Below are 16,403 nucleotides of genomic sequence, written 5' to 3'. Positions count from 1 at the left end.
ATGTTATATTAAAACTGCTATGTAATAGTTAATTATGTACAACTTGTGATGCTTTACTATATGTATGTGTTTATGCGACATATACATGTAGGTTTGTGCATTATAAGATGTATATATGGCGATTATATCAAAATTGATTAATTGATTGATTATACATATATGCATTTTTTATTATGTTCGTTTTCTTTAATTTGTATGTATATTTAAATGTGTTTATATTTCGTTTATTAAACTATTTTGTATGTTTTGTTCTTTGTTATTTTACTAATACTTGCAATATTACAATTTAATTTAATTCTAAGAATGTAAAATATGTACTTATATAATATTCGCTAATTTGACACTTGCTTAACTTAATTAATTCTAAGAATATAATCGTCTATTTTACAATGTTTGGTTATTTATTAATACAAATTATTTTAATAATATCTTATTCTTAAGATTCAAAAAAAAATATAAATTCACTATATATTTTTATGACTAAATTCCGGCTAAGTTCTTTTACATTATTGTTAATAAGAGTTGTATTAATTGATCTTATATTAAGTGCTAACTTAATTTCATATTCATTTTAGAAATGTTTATTGATTTTAGACTTCTCTAAGGCCCACAAGCAATGCTTACAAAGTAAAAGCAGAATTAAAAAATCAAGAAGCTGGATTAAATGTTCATTACAGGGCCCATTAAACCACTGAGGGGTTTTTTTTTGCACATTTCTATTATTAAACTTTTAATGCTAATTGCATCTGGTTTATTTTTTAATACATTTTTAAAAACCTCGACATGTTTACAAGAAACATTGAAAAAACTTTCTGATGGCGCAAACAGGTTACCGAAATTTGAAAGAGAATTATAATTTTTATAGTAGATGAAAAGCTCACTTGGAGCAGTCAAAATTTCATCCCTTTTTTTTAAGTTTATATTGCAAGCTTCACAATTTAGTTTTGAAAGTATTTTTTTAGCTACGTACCCTATTGTGTATCTTAAAGACAATAAATCAATATTTATATTCTTTGAATTGGAAAATGCATCTGATATAATGCAATTTTCGATGTCATTGCACTCTAGATCAGAGTAGGCTTCTACTGCACAGTTACTAGACACCCTAGAGTTATTTTCATCGAGTTCTATCAAAGAAAAAGAAAGCACATCATCAAGGCACTTGTTATCATTATCCTCACTTATTTCACCATTGGCTACATAACTTAACTGAATAATTTTACAATTCATAACTTTCGCTAAAATATTATTTAATTCACTTGCTGTGGGGTTTGAGTTATTGCCTCCTTTTTGACGAAGAATTGCAAAAATATTTTCAAGACTATCTTGATTTAAACGCTTTGTCATTAAAAAATAAATTTCAGTTGAGGACTTTAAAATGTCATCTGCTAATAACAAAGTCCTTCTAAAAAAAAACACTTTCTTTGATGTATCTGCTAAAGACACCTGTTTAATATAATTTAGGAAGTATTTAATAAAATTAAAACTTTCATTTTCCAATTGGATTGCTGATCTAAAAGAATTGTTAGCATATAAAGAACAGCTATTCACACAATCAAATATTCGATCAATTTTTTGTATGAAATGTGCAGTTGCCAATGCAACTTCTATAGTGCTTTTTTTAAAACTAGATGTATCTACAACGGTTTTAATAGCAGCTACAACAGTTTTGCTAAATACTTGTGTTGCAAATTTTGCTCTCGTTTTTTCAAAAGAGTTAGGAAATATATGTTGTCTTATTAATTTTGGGCACATCTTGGTAGTTGAATTTCTTCATGTTCCCACAATTCACGCACAACAGCAAAACTTGCAAGACCATCAGGAGTATTAAAATCACACTTACTAAAACTATTTCGCAAGGATTTTATCAAGTGAGGGAAACCAAAGAAGCAATAAACTTTTAAATTGTTATGAAAAAAGTATGGATTGTGGATTCCAGCACCAAAGATGGAATAACATTTTCTATTTGAAAACCCTTGATCACATATTAGTGCACGAATTTTGATACCCATTTCATTTAAATTATTTAAATTTTCAAATATAATGTTTGAAAGGCATTCACCTGATAATCCATTGCTGGAATAAAAATAATTAAAAATAAATGACCAGTTTGTGGTCAGACCTTTAACCATAAACACACAAATATGTTTTGCTATAGTTGGAGATCTGAAAAATCCATTGTCCTCAACTCCATCAATTATGTCTAGCTTCTCATTATATTTTAATCCTGGTTTGATAACTATTTCATCGAAAACCATTACAGCATTTTCTTTATCGATTTCTTTTAAATTTTGACATTTATTTTGCACGAAATGAAAAGCACTATTTTTGAAGTCAGGTTGAAGTGATTTAATAGGCGCCCACCGATTAATAGTACAAGGGTGTGGTAAGTTATAAAATTAGTAGGAACAATTTTATAAAAAAACTTGGATATATTTTTTTTGATGTCGAAGATAGAAGTAAAAAAATCCATAAAAATATGTATGAATTTTGCGAATTGTCACTTTTAAAATTTTACTGTTAATAAAATTTAAACATATTTTTACTTAAAAATAATAATATCCTAAACTCTAAAAAATATAAAAAAATGATCATTTTTCAATTAGTAGATAAAAAATTATAAGGGTTCAAATTTCGCCAAAATTTCATAAAATTGCGAATAACATACAATAATTTACAAAATATACTGTGCTGTTTACTTCTATACAAATGTGTTTCAGTTAAACTTGAAAATAAAAATTTCGGAAAATTCTATAATGAAGAAAAAAAATGGATTGTGAACAAAAAATAAGTTTTTTGGTATTTTTGCAGACATTTATTGCTTTGATATTTTCATTAGTTGCTGTTCTTGATTTCTCAATTGTTAAATGCACCTTTTTACATAAAAATACCAACAACGAGTCCATGTGACACAAAAATAACTCAAATACTATTTCCCCGATTTCTGCGACCGATTTTTGTGAAATTGCCCTTACTTCATTTTTAAGATTTTTTGAGTGATGCACACTCTATGTATATATACTCTTTGCTAGAACAAAAATTAATTTCTATGGCATTGTGACCACGGTTGCCACTTGGAATTTTTTTTCTGTACCAAAATTGGTTTAAAAAGGTACCATTTCTGTAAAAAAAGGTCCAAAATTTTTTTGGACGTTTTTGTTTTCTCGTTCTGTGTTTTTCATATGTGTTATAAATGAACAAAATATTAAATAGTGCAAAGTTGCATTTTATAAAAAAAATTAATTGGAAATATCCACAATAAAGTTGGGTCGTCAAAAATGTACCATTTTTTGAACATGAGTACCAAACGAAAAAAAAAAAAAAAAGTACCAATTTTGGTACTAAAGTACCATAAGTGGCAACCGTGATTGTGACTTTATAATATTTTTACTCAATGGCATAACTCAATTCTCAAATTAATGATTTATGTTCTCACTGAGAGAAAAATGCTCAAAAACTCATAAAAATTTGCAAAGTGCAAAGTGAAAAGTGTTGGTGCAACAGGGCCCAGTTCTTAATACCAACCCAGAGCCGGCATAATGTTGACGAACCAACAAAAAATTAAGAATTAGGTCATAAGTTAATCGCTCGCACCTATTGTTTAGTAAGCAATTTGTGCGAATTAAATTATTGTATATCTTACACTATAAAATTATTTATGGTTGCATTTTATCTTGATTTTAAATAAAATCTATATACCTATTGTTTCCCCCACCAGTGGTAAGGAACATTATATATTGTTGTACTGAAGATCATTGTTCATAGCAAAAACAGCATAAAGCAAGCAAGTTACATTATGTTTATAAATTAAATTAAACATAAATTGAAAATTAAATTATATACAAAATTAAAATAAATAGTAAAAATGTTGAAAATTTCAAAATAAAATACTGAAATTTTTCTTTTTTTCCGATTTTCAAATTTATGAAATATTTGAATTTCGTTTGAATTTTTATTTACATATTATTTTTGACATATGATTTCAATATTCGTTGAAAAATATAAATTTTGGTCGGGTATCCTCAGCCCGAAATGTTCAAATGCGTCTGAACATAATGTGTTATAACTTCGTTGTTTTTTAACCGATTCAGTTAAAATTTAAAATATAAATAAATTAAATATTTATAAAATTATAAATGTCTTTTTGTTATTACTTTTTGAATTTGTTGTTGAAATAAATGGGGTTTATTAAAGGTCATATTTTTCGTAATTTTTCGCTGGTTTCTGAGGCCTGAAATAGGTGTAAAACATAGAGTGCGCAGGCCAATTTTTTTCTTGTTGTAAAGTTTAACTATTTAGCTATTAGTAGGTGTTCGTGATTGGCTTTATATTTTTCTATTAAAATTTAATATTAATTTGGAATATTTTGTTTACTTATTTTTTGGTTGCAGTTGGCAACCCTTTTTTATTATAAGATACTATGAAATTAAAAATAAAATTAGTCTCTTGTAAAAGTTCAAACGAGTCGGTCTTTCTTTAAAAACTTCGTTTTGTTTTCTAGTTTTGTTGTCGTTAGTGGTTTCAAAAACTCTTGAGGCCCCAACATTTTGGTGACCCCGACGTGATCACGTTGATCACTTTAGTGTTTTTCTTTTATTTTCAAAACATTTATTGTATTGAAAATTGCACGATTCGGTTGCGAATTTTTGTTGTCGTTTATTTGAACATTACAGTTTTGGTTTGCGGTATTACAGCTGCGTCGGCAGCGCCGCATCAACCAATTTTTTACTTGTTTCGGTTGCATCATTTTGCAAAAAAGAAAAAAACTCTCGCGATTCGGTTGCGAATTTTTGTGCGGGTTTATTTGAACAGTTGGTTTGCGGTACTTCATTTGTGTCGGCAGCGCCGCATCAACCAATTTTTTACAAAACAGAATTGCACGATTCGGTTGCGAATTTTTGTGTGCGTTTATTTGAACATTACAGTTTTGGTTTTCGGCATTACAGCTGCGTCGGCAGCGCCGCATCAACCAATTTTTTACTTGTTTCGGTTGCATCATTTTGAAAATAAAAAAGAAAAAAAACTCACGCGATTCGGTTGCGAATTTTTGTGCGGGTTTATTTGAACATTTGGTTTGCGGTACTTCATTTGCGTCGGCAGCGCCGCATCAACCAATTTTTTACAAAACAAAAAAAACAACAGTTGTGCGAATCATTCAAACGGTTCGACTGCGAATTATCTATATTTTTTGTAGTTGATCTCAATTACTTGCATCTGTTAACGAACATTAATAATGGAAGGAGATAAGATAGAGGCATCAACATTTTTAAAATTAAAATGTTCACGTCTAGGAACACAACTAAAGGATTTGGAAAAAAAGTTGTCTGCTGAATTTTTGAGTAATTGCCATGAAGTGCAACTACAACTCTACATCGACTCTCTTCAACAACTCAACACTAAGTTTGACGCAGCTTAATCTAGTCTCGAACAGGAAGACTTCCATGAACTGGAAAGTGAGATGCGAGATAACTTTGAACAGAAATATATTGACATTAAATCCGCGATCATGATAGAGCTGTCCCATCGTCAAACGAATATCAAAAATTCAACTAGTAGATTTCTATCGAACGATGAGACTCCTTCTATTAATGTTAAATACTCGCGTTCAAGGCTGCCAGAACTTCAACTCCCGACCTTCAGTGGTGACATCAAGGACTGGCCGCGTTTCATTTCAATGTTTGGAACAATTGTTGATGAAAGCATTGAACTCAGCAATCTCGAAAAGCTTCAGCACTTAAGATCTTGTTTGAAGGGCTCAGCGCTAGATGCAATAAAGTCGCTTGAAGTCAGTGACGCTAACTATGCTAAGTCACTTTTATTATTATCTAAAAGATTTGATAACAAAAGATTAATCTTTCAGGCACACATAAAGGAAATATTTGGGTTGCGACGTGTTGAACCAAACGCCGTTGTTGATCTGCGACGCCTTAGTGATAAAATGAATTCACACCTACATGCATTGAGCACGCTGGGCAGCAAGGAACAAATTGCTGATGGTCTCATAGTACATCTTGTTTCGCAAAGGCTAGATCCTGCATCTCAAGCAAAATGGGAAGAAAAGGCTTCAATTGATGCAATACCTACGTGGGATCAAATGGCAGATTTTCTTGATAAAAGATGTAAAACTTTGGAGCATGTTGATTACGCCACAAAATTTTCAGCACATAACAAAACTAAGCAAATCAATCTCCATCCAATTGCCAGAAAAGTGTTCATAGCAACAAACTCAAAGGGATGTACATTTTGTGAAAGTGATGATCATTTCGTTTACTCCTGTTGTCAATTTACAAATCTTTCTCCAAAACTTCGTCTAACTGAAGCCAGAAAACTTAGCCTTTGTTTAAATTGTCTAAAAAAGGGACATCAATTAAAACAATGCAAGTCTTCGTTTTGTCGTATTTGCTCAAGACCTCACCACACGCTCTTGCATTTAAATGATCGTATTAATGACAGTACCTTTTCTTCATCTAATGATGTACCAATAGTTAATCCGACGTCAAATACTAAATCTAAAGTGCAGGCTTACTTAGTTTCAACAAACGCGTCGCAACTAACCCAAAATTATCCTTCAAGTGAATGTGTGCTTCTTGCAACTGCAATCATATTAATAAGAAATCGTGTTGGCTCTTATATACCATGCCGTGCTCTTCTGGATTCAGCATCGCAATTACACTTTATTACAAAATCACTTGCCAACACACTTCAACTTAAAACAACAAAATGTGCCACAGTAATATCAGGTATTACATATGGAGATTTTGTCGCTGACAACACTACTGAGTTATCCATAAAATTACGTTTTGGCAATTACACCAGTAGCATCACCGCAGTGATTACTTCTAAAATTATTAATCAACATCCCAGCACAAACGTTAATACAACTGATTGGAATATTCCAAAAAATCTTCAACTAGCTGATCCAGCATTCTATAAATCACAACGTATTGATATTCTTATTGGTGCAGTTCTCTTTTTCGATCTACTATGTATAGGTCAAATCCGTTTAGCGCCTCAATTACCAGTATTACAAAAAACGCTTTTTGGTTGGGTAGTTTCCGGAGGTAACCAGCATTCTTCAATATCATCGTCACTAGCCACATTTAAAAAGTCATCAACTCCGGATGATCGGTATCACTCCTTGGATCTACAAGTAAGAAAATTTTGGGAGCTAGAAAGTTGTTTTGATCCTGTAATCAAAATTACGAAAGAGCATTTAGATTGTCAAGCCCATTTCCAAGCACACTTTTCTCGATTGGTAACTGGTGAGTACTCAGTTCGCTTACCATTGAAATTAGATATTCAACTACTTGGTGACTCATATCAACAAGCTGCACGTCGTTTTTATAATCTGGAACGCAAACTACAACGAAACACTGATCTAAAGACACAATATAGTGCATTTATAAAAGAGTATCTGCAGCTTAATCACATGTCACCATTAACTGATGAAGAATTAACTAGTCCCACGTATTTTTTGCCACATCATTGCGTCATCAAAGAATCAAGTTCATCCACAAAACTACGTGTTGTATTTGATGGGTCAGCAGCCACTTCCACGGGATACTCTTTAAATGATATATTAATGTCGGGTCCTACAATTCAACCAAATCTCATTGACTTACTCATTCGTTTTCGATCTTTTCCTATTGCAGTAACTGCGGATATTTGCAAAATGTATCGTGGTGTTCGAGTCACACGCCCGGATAACTTTTTACAGTGTATACTTCGGAGAAATGACATGCAAGAACCATTGAAAGTATTTAAGCTTGATACGGTGACTTATGGCACAAAGCCAGCAGCATTCCTGGCAGTCCGTGCTATGCAGCAATTAGCAGTTGATGAATCATTAAACTTTCCTATTGGTTCCAAAATTACTCTTCGAGATTTTTATGTTGATGCCTTAATCTCCGGTGGCAATTGCATTGATGATGTTCAAGACATTGTGAGACAAACCACTGCATTGCTCAATAAAGGGAATTTCAAACTAAGGAAATGGTGTTCAAATCAATTATCTGCACTTGATGATATTCCAGAAGACGATAGAGAGCCATTGCTTAATTTCGATGACGGCAGCGAATTAACAAAAACTCTTGGTCTGCTGTGGGATCCAACCAATGATAAATTTTTATTTACCTTTGCACCACATCAACACTCAAGGCGTACTACAAAGCGCTCTGTGCTTTCCGTTATTGCCCGGCTTTATGACCCGCTTGGTCTTGTTGGTCGCTTGATATCAAAGGCAAAAATATTTTTACAGTGTTTATGGAAACACACACTCGACTGGGACGAGAGCCTTCCGAATCAACTCCACACTGCATGGACTGACCTCTACAATCGTCTCCATATAATTCAAAGACTAGAATTTCCTCGTTGTGTTTCAATCTCTCATGCATCACTCGAATTACATGCCTTTTGTGATGCTAGTTTGAACGCATATGGCGTTTGCATCTATGTTGTTTCGAACCACGGAAGTTCTGCGTCTGCCAATTTGCTTTGTTCAAAGTCTCGAATAGCACCATTAAAAACATTGACAGTTCCAAAATTAGAATTATGTGCCGCAGCTTTATTAGCTCAACTAATTCACCAAATTTCAAGTCTCAATATATTTAACGCTGAAATTCACTGTTGGTCTGACTCATCTATAGTGTTATCCTGGATCCGATCTGAACCGTCTACCTTCAATGTATTCGTGGCCAATCGAGTGAGCAAAATTCAACATTTGACTAAATGGATGACATGGCATCATATTCCCACTGATTTAAATCCCGCAGACATCCTTTCTAAGGGAGCGACTCCAGACGAACTTTTAACTTCATCACTTTGGCAATGTGGACCTCCATTCTTGCTTGGAGATCGAAACAATTGGCCTATGAATTATCCCCTGCTGTATGATTTGCCTGAAAAACGCAAGACAGTTCTTATTTCAACTGTAAAAACAAATGACATTTCGATTAATTGGAAATTTATCAACAATTTTTACAAAATACAACGTATATTTGGGTATGTCCACAAATTCATCAGCAAGGAGCGATCTACTATTTTAACAGCTAATAACATACAGCAAGGTACATTCATATTAATTCGAACAGTACAAAAGGCGAATTTATGGAATGAATATTATAATTTGGAATGCAAAAAATCAATTAGTTGCTCAAGTAACTTATTCTCCTTAAGTCCATTTTTAGATGATCTTGGTCTACTTCGTGTTGGTGGACGATTAAAAAACTCTAACCTAGACTTTAATGCACAACATCCAATTATACTACCTAAGCATCATCCGCTCACTGTTTCAATCATAAATCATTTTCATCGCAAAATGCTGCATGCAGGTCCACAATCATTGCTTGCTTCAATGCGTCTCCAATATTGGCCAATAGGAGGTAGAAAGCTAGTATCCAAGGTCATCAACCAATGTATTATATGTTTCCGAGCGAAACCAATAACTGCAAGGCATATCATGGGACAATTACCAAAAGATCGTGTTAATGCTAATCGTGCTTTCATCATTACTGGCACAGACTTTTGTGGTCCTTTTTATTACAAGTCCGAAATTCGCAATAAGTCTCCAATCAAATGCTATGTTTGTTTATTCATTTGTTTCGCGACCAAAGCTGTCCATCTTGAATTGGTCAAGGATTTAACAACATCAGCATTTCTAGCCGCATTACAGCGTTTTATTTTAACTCGTGGCAAACCAAAAATCATTTAGTCAGATAATGCTACAAATTTTTGCGGTGCCAAAAATCAGCTTGCTGAGCTCAGGAGACTTTTCTTTACTCAAAAACATCATGAGCTGCTTCACCATCAATGTCTCAGTGACAGCATCGAATGGAAATTCATACCTCCTGGATCGCCACATTTCGGCGGTCTCTGGGAAGCTGCCGTAAAAACAGCCAAATATCACTTTTGTCGAGCGGTTGGCTTAGCAGTTTTAGACTTCGATGAACTACGCACTTTGGTTTGCCAAATTGCTGCTATTATCAACTCTCGTCCGCTCTGCCCGCTTTCAGAATGTCCGGAAGATCTTGATGTTCTCACACCTGCTCACTTTCTAATCGGTGCCCCGTTAACATCAATCATTGAGCCTGACACTACGGTCGTGAATGTTAACCGGCTTGATCGCTGGCAGCGCATTTCATATATTCAACAAATTTTTTGGAAACGCTGGAGTACCGAATATCTTACACAGCTACAAGAGCGATCAAAATGGCGAAGGCCGACTCCAAATATATCACTTGGTGCAATAGTTCTTTTAAAGGATGACAATCTCCCACCATTTCGCTGGCCGCTCGGTAGAGTTATTGAAGTCATATCTGGTCCTGATGGTGTCATTCGTGTAGCGGTAGTGCGCACAAAACATGGTGTTTTTAGACGCACTGTCACGAAGCTCTGTATCCTGCCTTTAAATGATCTCTCTTGGAACGCGACCGTTCCAATGGGGGGAGAATGTTCGTGATTGGCTTTATATTTTTCTATTAAAATTTAATATTAATTTGGAATATTTTGTTTACTTATTTTTTGGTTGCAGTTGGCAACCCTTTTTTATTATAAAATACTATGAAATTAAAAATAAAATTAGTCTCTTGTAAAAGTTCAAACGAGTCGGTCTTTCTTTAAAAACTTCGTTTTGTTTTCTAGTTTTGTTGTCGTTAGTGGTTTCAAAAACTCTTGAGGCCCCAACAGTAGGAAATAATGAAAATGACCATGAAAAAATTATTGACTTTTTGTGCAATTTCGCTAATAAAATTTTATTGATAATTAAAATTGAATTTTTTTTGCACATAATGAATAACAATATTCAAAGCTTTAAAAAAAATCAAAAATGATTATTTTTGAATAAATAGTAAAAAAGCTATAAGGGTTTAAAGTTGGCTCAATTTTTGCGAAATCGTAATTTCGCTAAAATTGCATAAAACTGCAAATAACTTAGGAACTAATAGGCGGATCACGCCCATTTTTTGCATGAAGTTGTGTTGCTATGTACGTCATATATATATATATAGGTCAATAAGCGTAAAAGGTTTTTTTAACGATAATAAACGATTTAATATGAAAATTTTGTATAGGGGGTGGATGTGGCAGTGGGTGGAAAACCATCGAAGAAATTATTATTCCAGCGCGTGATTATATCATAGAGGTGAACTTATGTTTCCTGAATACATGAATTGTACACGAGACCACTGTTGTATAAGATAACGATGCTTCTGCGGTTGGCTTTGGTTTATGTTTGAGAAGACTCCTGGCAGGACCATGTGGCGGCCTGGGTTTCTCTTCTTCTTTCGTAAACGACGGATGCCCTGGGCTAAGAAATATAATAATTTGGCTGAATGAACAAGGTCAAGGGAAAACAAATATAGACCAGGTCTATACTACTTTGGCTGACTGAGCCAGGTTTTGGTTTAATGAACCAGTAGACTGAATAAGCCAGCATACTTTCAAATTGAAAATCCAAGTCCTCGATCGTATCAAATGCGCGTTTTTTATACAGAATATGCTGGAGCTTTGATCTTTTTGCTATATATTTTGTACTATTTGTGTTACTTTTTTGTGCTTTTTGTGCTGTTCTCGTATACTTTGTGTTTTGTTCAACAAAAACTTTCATGCTTTGACATTTCTCGTTGTTTGTAAATGTTTGTTGGATTTACTTTGTTACATGTGCGCGTTTATTTTTCTTTTGTTTTAAATTTAATAAAATTTATTTAGATAAATATATATAACTTATTAATAAAATTAGGATTTTAATAATAATTTTGTAAAATTATTTGATTTTTAATATTTCAAATAAAAATAAATATTAGTGAATTTAGTATTAGTGAAAATAAATATTAATGAATTTCGGTTTATATTTATGTAGGCGCAAATGTGGTGTAAAAATTTCCGTCCTTACAAGGCTCACAATAGTTTGCTGAATGCGTTGATAACACTTTTTTTGCTTACTGGCTCATGTGTTTGGCCAGTATACCTGTACTGGCCGAGGTAAAGAAAATAGTGTTGTTGTTTTGTGTACATTTCGGCCAGTATAGGCCAGTAACTTGCTGTTTTTTGTCATATTTGTGAGCCACCGAAAAAGCCTAATAGTGATGTATAAACATGTCCAAGCCTATATAAGGTTTAGTAGGAAGATGTAAACGTGTTCACGGTTATCTACGTTGCAGTGGAAAAGGATGAAACGCGTTCATGTTTATATAAGGTTGTATTAGCAAGATAACTATTAACGTGTTCAGGCTTATATACGGTGCAGTGGAAAGGATATAAACGTGTTCACGCTTACATAAGGATTTAATAGCAAGTTATAAACGTGTTCGCGCTTCTATATGTTGCAGTGGGAAGGATAAAATTCGATATATAAAAGAAAAATGATTAAGTTTTTCTATTATACTTAGCTCCACTAATATCCGTGTACTGTCTTTAAAAGTTGATTATACCAGTCAACTTCTGATGACTTCGAGTGTTTATTCCTTAGTGCCTCAGCGTGCTCCTGATGGCTTTGAGTGTCGATCACAAAGTGTCTTTTCTGAACAAATGCGTCGTCTTATACACGCATTTGCGAAACTGTAATGTAGTGCAAATGCTTTAACTACAGTTGGTTTGCATTTTTGTCACCGTTGCTGTTTTGAGCCGTAGTCCTTTTAATAATATGCGCGCGCATCAATTTTTGCATAAAGTAGTTTGCACAAAAGCTATTTTGACATTTCTTGTGTTGTGAATTTGTTTTGTTTGAAACGTGTTTACCTTTAATATGTATGGTATATTTATTTATTAAAAGAAAATAAATATTAAAATATTAAAAAAATATAAATAATAAATAAATAAGGTATTTGTATTACTTATTTATTTAAATATATTTTATATTTCTTGTGAATATATTTTTATGTATTTTTAGATTGATTCATGTGGTGCACTTGCGTTAATGCGGGAATGAGTTTTGGGTAAGTTGTTTACATTTAATATATTTAATAAAAATTAACCAATTTTTATTTCAGATAACCATTTCACACTGGTTACATGTAGATCGCCACTAGTAAATCGGTCCTGTGCACACCGAATAGCCAAGCACAGAGGCAAGAAAAACGTATGCGATCTGAGCTTTCGCCAGACTTATCGCTCGTTGATGTTATGCTGGCTATTCAGCAAATGACGGATAAATTCGAATCGAATATTGCAGGCTTGAGTAACAACTTTGATTCCCAAATAGCTACGCTAGCATCAAAGAGTGACATAGGCGAACTTAAAGAACAGATAGGCAACGTGTCTGTGAAAATGGAAAAATTGGAGAACGAGAATCAAAGGCTAAAACTGGAATTAGAATAATTAAGAAATGATAGAAATGAGGACAGGAGGGAGATTGAAAGACTTGTCGAACAAAGTAAGAGTCGTAATGTACTATTGAAAGATTTACTAAAAGATAAGGCAAAAAAAGTGATGTGGAGGCAATTTTCCGAGATAAAATGGCTATAACAAGTATTAAAGTTCGAGACACAAAAGTAATATTTAAAAAGAAAAATAAAGTGAGTGTAATTGCAGAATTGGAAACATCTGAAATGGCAAAAGATGTCTTAACAAATGGTAAAAACTGCATGGCACTCCGATTTATATTGAAAAGGACTTGAGCTTGACTAGACAGGAAAATAAATCAGCTTTATTACAGCTGAAAAGAGATCTTGAAGCCATCAGAAAGACTCACAAAATTTATGTTAAAAATGACAGTATAAATATATCAGGAAAATGGATGCACTTTGATAAAAATAAGAAACTAAAGTGCAAAGGTGGTGACGCTGTTGAGCAATTAAAGCAATTGTATGGTGAGATGGAAGTGGAAGAAGTGCTCGAGAACAACAAGCTTTTTAAAAAAATAAATCAGCCAAAAAACTGTTTGTAAAAAAGGAAATCGTTAAAGATGTCAAACAAAAAATTAAATACTGTGGAGCTCAAAAAAATGCAAATGCCGCCAGGTCAGACACTAAATTAGCATATAAATTTAAAATATTATCGTATAATGTAGCTGGTTTAGCAAATAAGTATAAGTTTATAGAATTTATGAAGTATATTAAAAAATTCGATATATTTGTTTTATTTGAAACATTTTTAGTAAGTAAGATAGATTATACTGAAAACACTTTTATAAAATACAATCTTCATTGGGTGCCTGCAACAAGAACAACAAATAGAGGTCGAGCCAATGGAGGAAAATTGTATGGTGTACGAAAGCAATTGCAATTTTGCGGTACTGTGGTGTACAAGCACATTATGAACTCAACAATAATCGAGATAACCACTAATAATCAAAAGTTATATATAATCCCAGTTTACCTAAATTGCAATAACTGGCTAAATGATCTCAATAACTTATGTGAAATATTAGTGGAAGCTCAGAACGAAAATGTCATGATAATAGGTGACTTCAATGCACGAATAGGCGAAGAACAATGTCTGGAATTCAGCCCAAATATGCAGTGGGCTGAAGTATTGCGCCACAGAGTAGCAATGGATACAATTGTAGATAGATATGGCAAACAATTACTAGAAATTTGCAATTCCTTTGGTGTCACCGTGTTAAATGGCCGCATGGTTAAAGGGAATATGGTTAATAATAACTGAAGAATTTCAAATACGTGACATGATATACTCGGATCATCAGCCACTGGAAATTATGGCAAATCTAGATGCCTCTAATTCAAATAAAAATAAAATGCAGTTGCTACCGAAACTGATATGGAAAGATAAATATAAAGATATGTACCAAGACAAGCTTGAAGAAGCCCATAATGCATGCGAAGGTAGTACATTTGCGTCGAAGGAAGGAGATGACATTCTTCAAAAGTGTGTAAAACAACCAGCTAAATCGTTTCAGGGTAATTCGGCGAGTATAAATAGGAAACAAAAATGGTATGACTTTGAATGTGAAACTGCAAGGAAGAAATCATTTAAATGGCTACAAACAGTAAAAAAAGGTGGTGATATAGCTGATTTAGAGAAATACAAAAATGTGAACAGAGAATACAAAAAGCTGTGTGATGAGAAAAGGAAGTCATATTTTAATGAAATGGCAATGTCGATATCCCAAGCAACTGATAGTAAATCATTTTGGAGTAGAGTTAAAAAAATAAATCGTGCAGATCACATAAAAGGAATTAAAGTGGACGCCGAAGCTTTGGCGGCACATTTTAAAAACCAATTAAATAGAAATATAGTAAGCAATTCTTTCAGTTATGCCCTGCCGTATGTAATAAATGAAGTTTTAGATGCTCCAATAAAGATTGAAGAAGTCTATGCAGTGCTCCAGAATTTAAAATATAACAAAGCCACAGGTGAAAACAGAATTCCAGCTGAGTTTTTAAAATATGCCACGCCACAATTTATAGAGCGTATGGCTGAATCATACAATTATATATTTGAAAATGCAGTCCCACCTGATAGTTACAAAAAAGGCATAACATTTCCCCTATTTAAAAAAGGTGACCCAAATAATGTAAAATTATAGAAGAATAGCATTTCTTAATACATCAGCTAAAGTATTTACAACACTCTTGTATAATAGAATTAAAAATTGGGTTGATCAAAACAACATATTAAGCGAATTTCAATCTGGATTTCGAAAAGGTTACTCCACGGTAGATAATATTTTCGTCATCACTAGTGTAGCGCAAGAGTTTATTGCAAAAAGCAAGAAGTTATATGTTTTTTACATAGATCTTAAAGCTGCTTTCGATACAATACAAAAAAACGTACTATTTTACAAACTTAGCCAGCTGGGTCTTTCAACAAAAATTTTGAAAATACTGCAAAGTCTATACTGGAACAATGAGTCAACAGTATGGGACGAAAGATGTACTGCGAGATGGTTCCAAACTTGTACCGGAGTGAGGCAAGGTTGTGTCTTAAGTCCTATATTGTTTGCACTGTTCGTTGATGATTTAAGTAAATTTCTGTTTGGTGGTGTTACGATTGCCAACATGTGGCTAAAAGTACTATTATATGCTGATGATATTGTGTTGTTTGCAGATTCTCCAATAATGTTACAAAATATGATAGATGAATTAAATAGATATTGCAACTTATGGGGACTATCTATAAATACAGACAAATCAAAAGTGATGATATTTAAGAAACATGCTAGAAGATTAAGAAATGATGAAAAATGGTACCTTAACGATGATCAATTAAAGGAAGCTGAATTGGCTATTAATTGTACCTGGAAAAATGTCTTAGGAAATCCGAAAGTGTCACTGTCTGTAAAATACAAAGTTTTTGAAGCCACAGTTAAGTCAGTTCTAAATTATGCATCGCAAGTCTGGGGTGTTGATAAATATGACGCAGTAGAAAAATTGCAGACATTTTATATAAAGAGAACGTTTCGTTTGCCGAAAAATACCCCAAATTATATGGTGCATTTAGAAACTGGT

General features: G+C 33.1%; 1 protein-coding gene across 1 annotated transcript; it reads left to right on the top strand.

The window, feature by feature from the left end:
* The first annotated feature begins 5,506 nt into the window (after positions 1–5,506).
* Positions 5,507–13,311, top strand: LOC119673505. The gene is made up of 3 exons (XM_038084801.1): positions 5,507–9,671; positions 9,714–10,342; positions 13,012–13,311. Exons 1-3 carry the CDS (start codon positions 5,507–5,509, stop codon positions 13,309–13,311), a joined length of 5,094 nt encoding a protein of 1,697 aa, XP_037940729.1.
* The last annotated feature ends 3,092 nt before the right edge of the window (positions 13,312–16,403 follow it).

The sequence above is a fragment of the Teleopsis dalmanni genome, chromosome 1, assembly GCF_002237135.1.
Source record: "Teleopsis dalmanni isolate 2A chromosome 1, ASM223713v2, whole genome shotgun sequence".
Lineage (NCBI taxonomy): Eukaryota > Metazoa > Arthropoda > Insecta > Diptera > Diopsidae > Teleopsis > Teleopsis dalmanni.
This window is presented reverse-complemented; position numbering and strand designations above follow the sequence as displayed.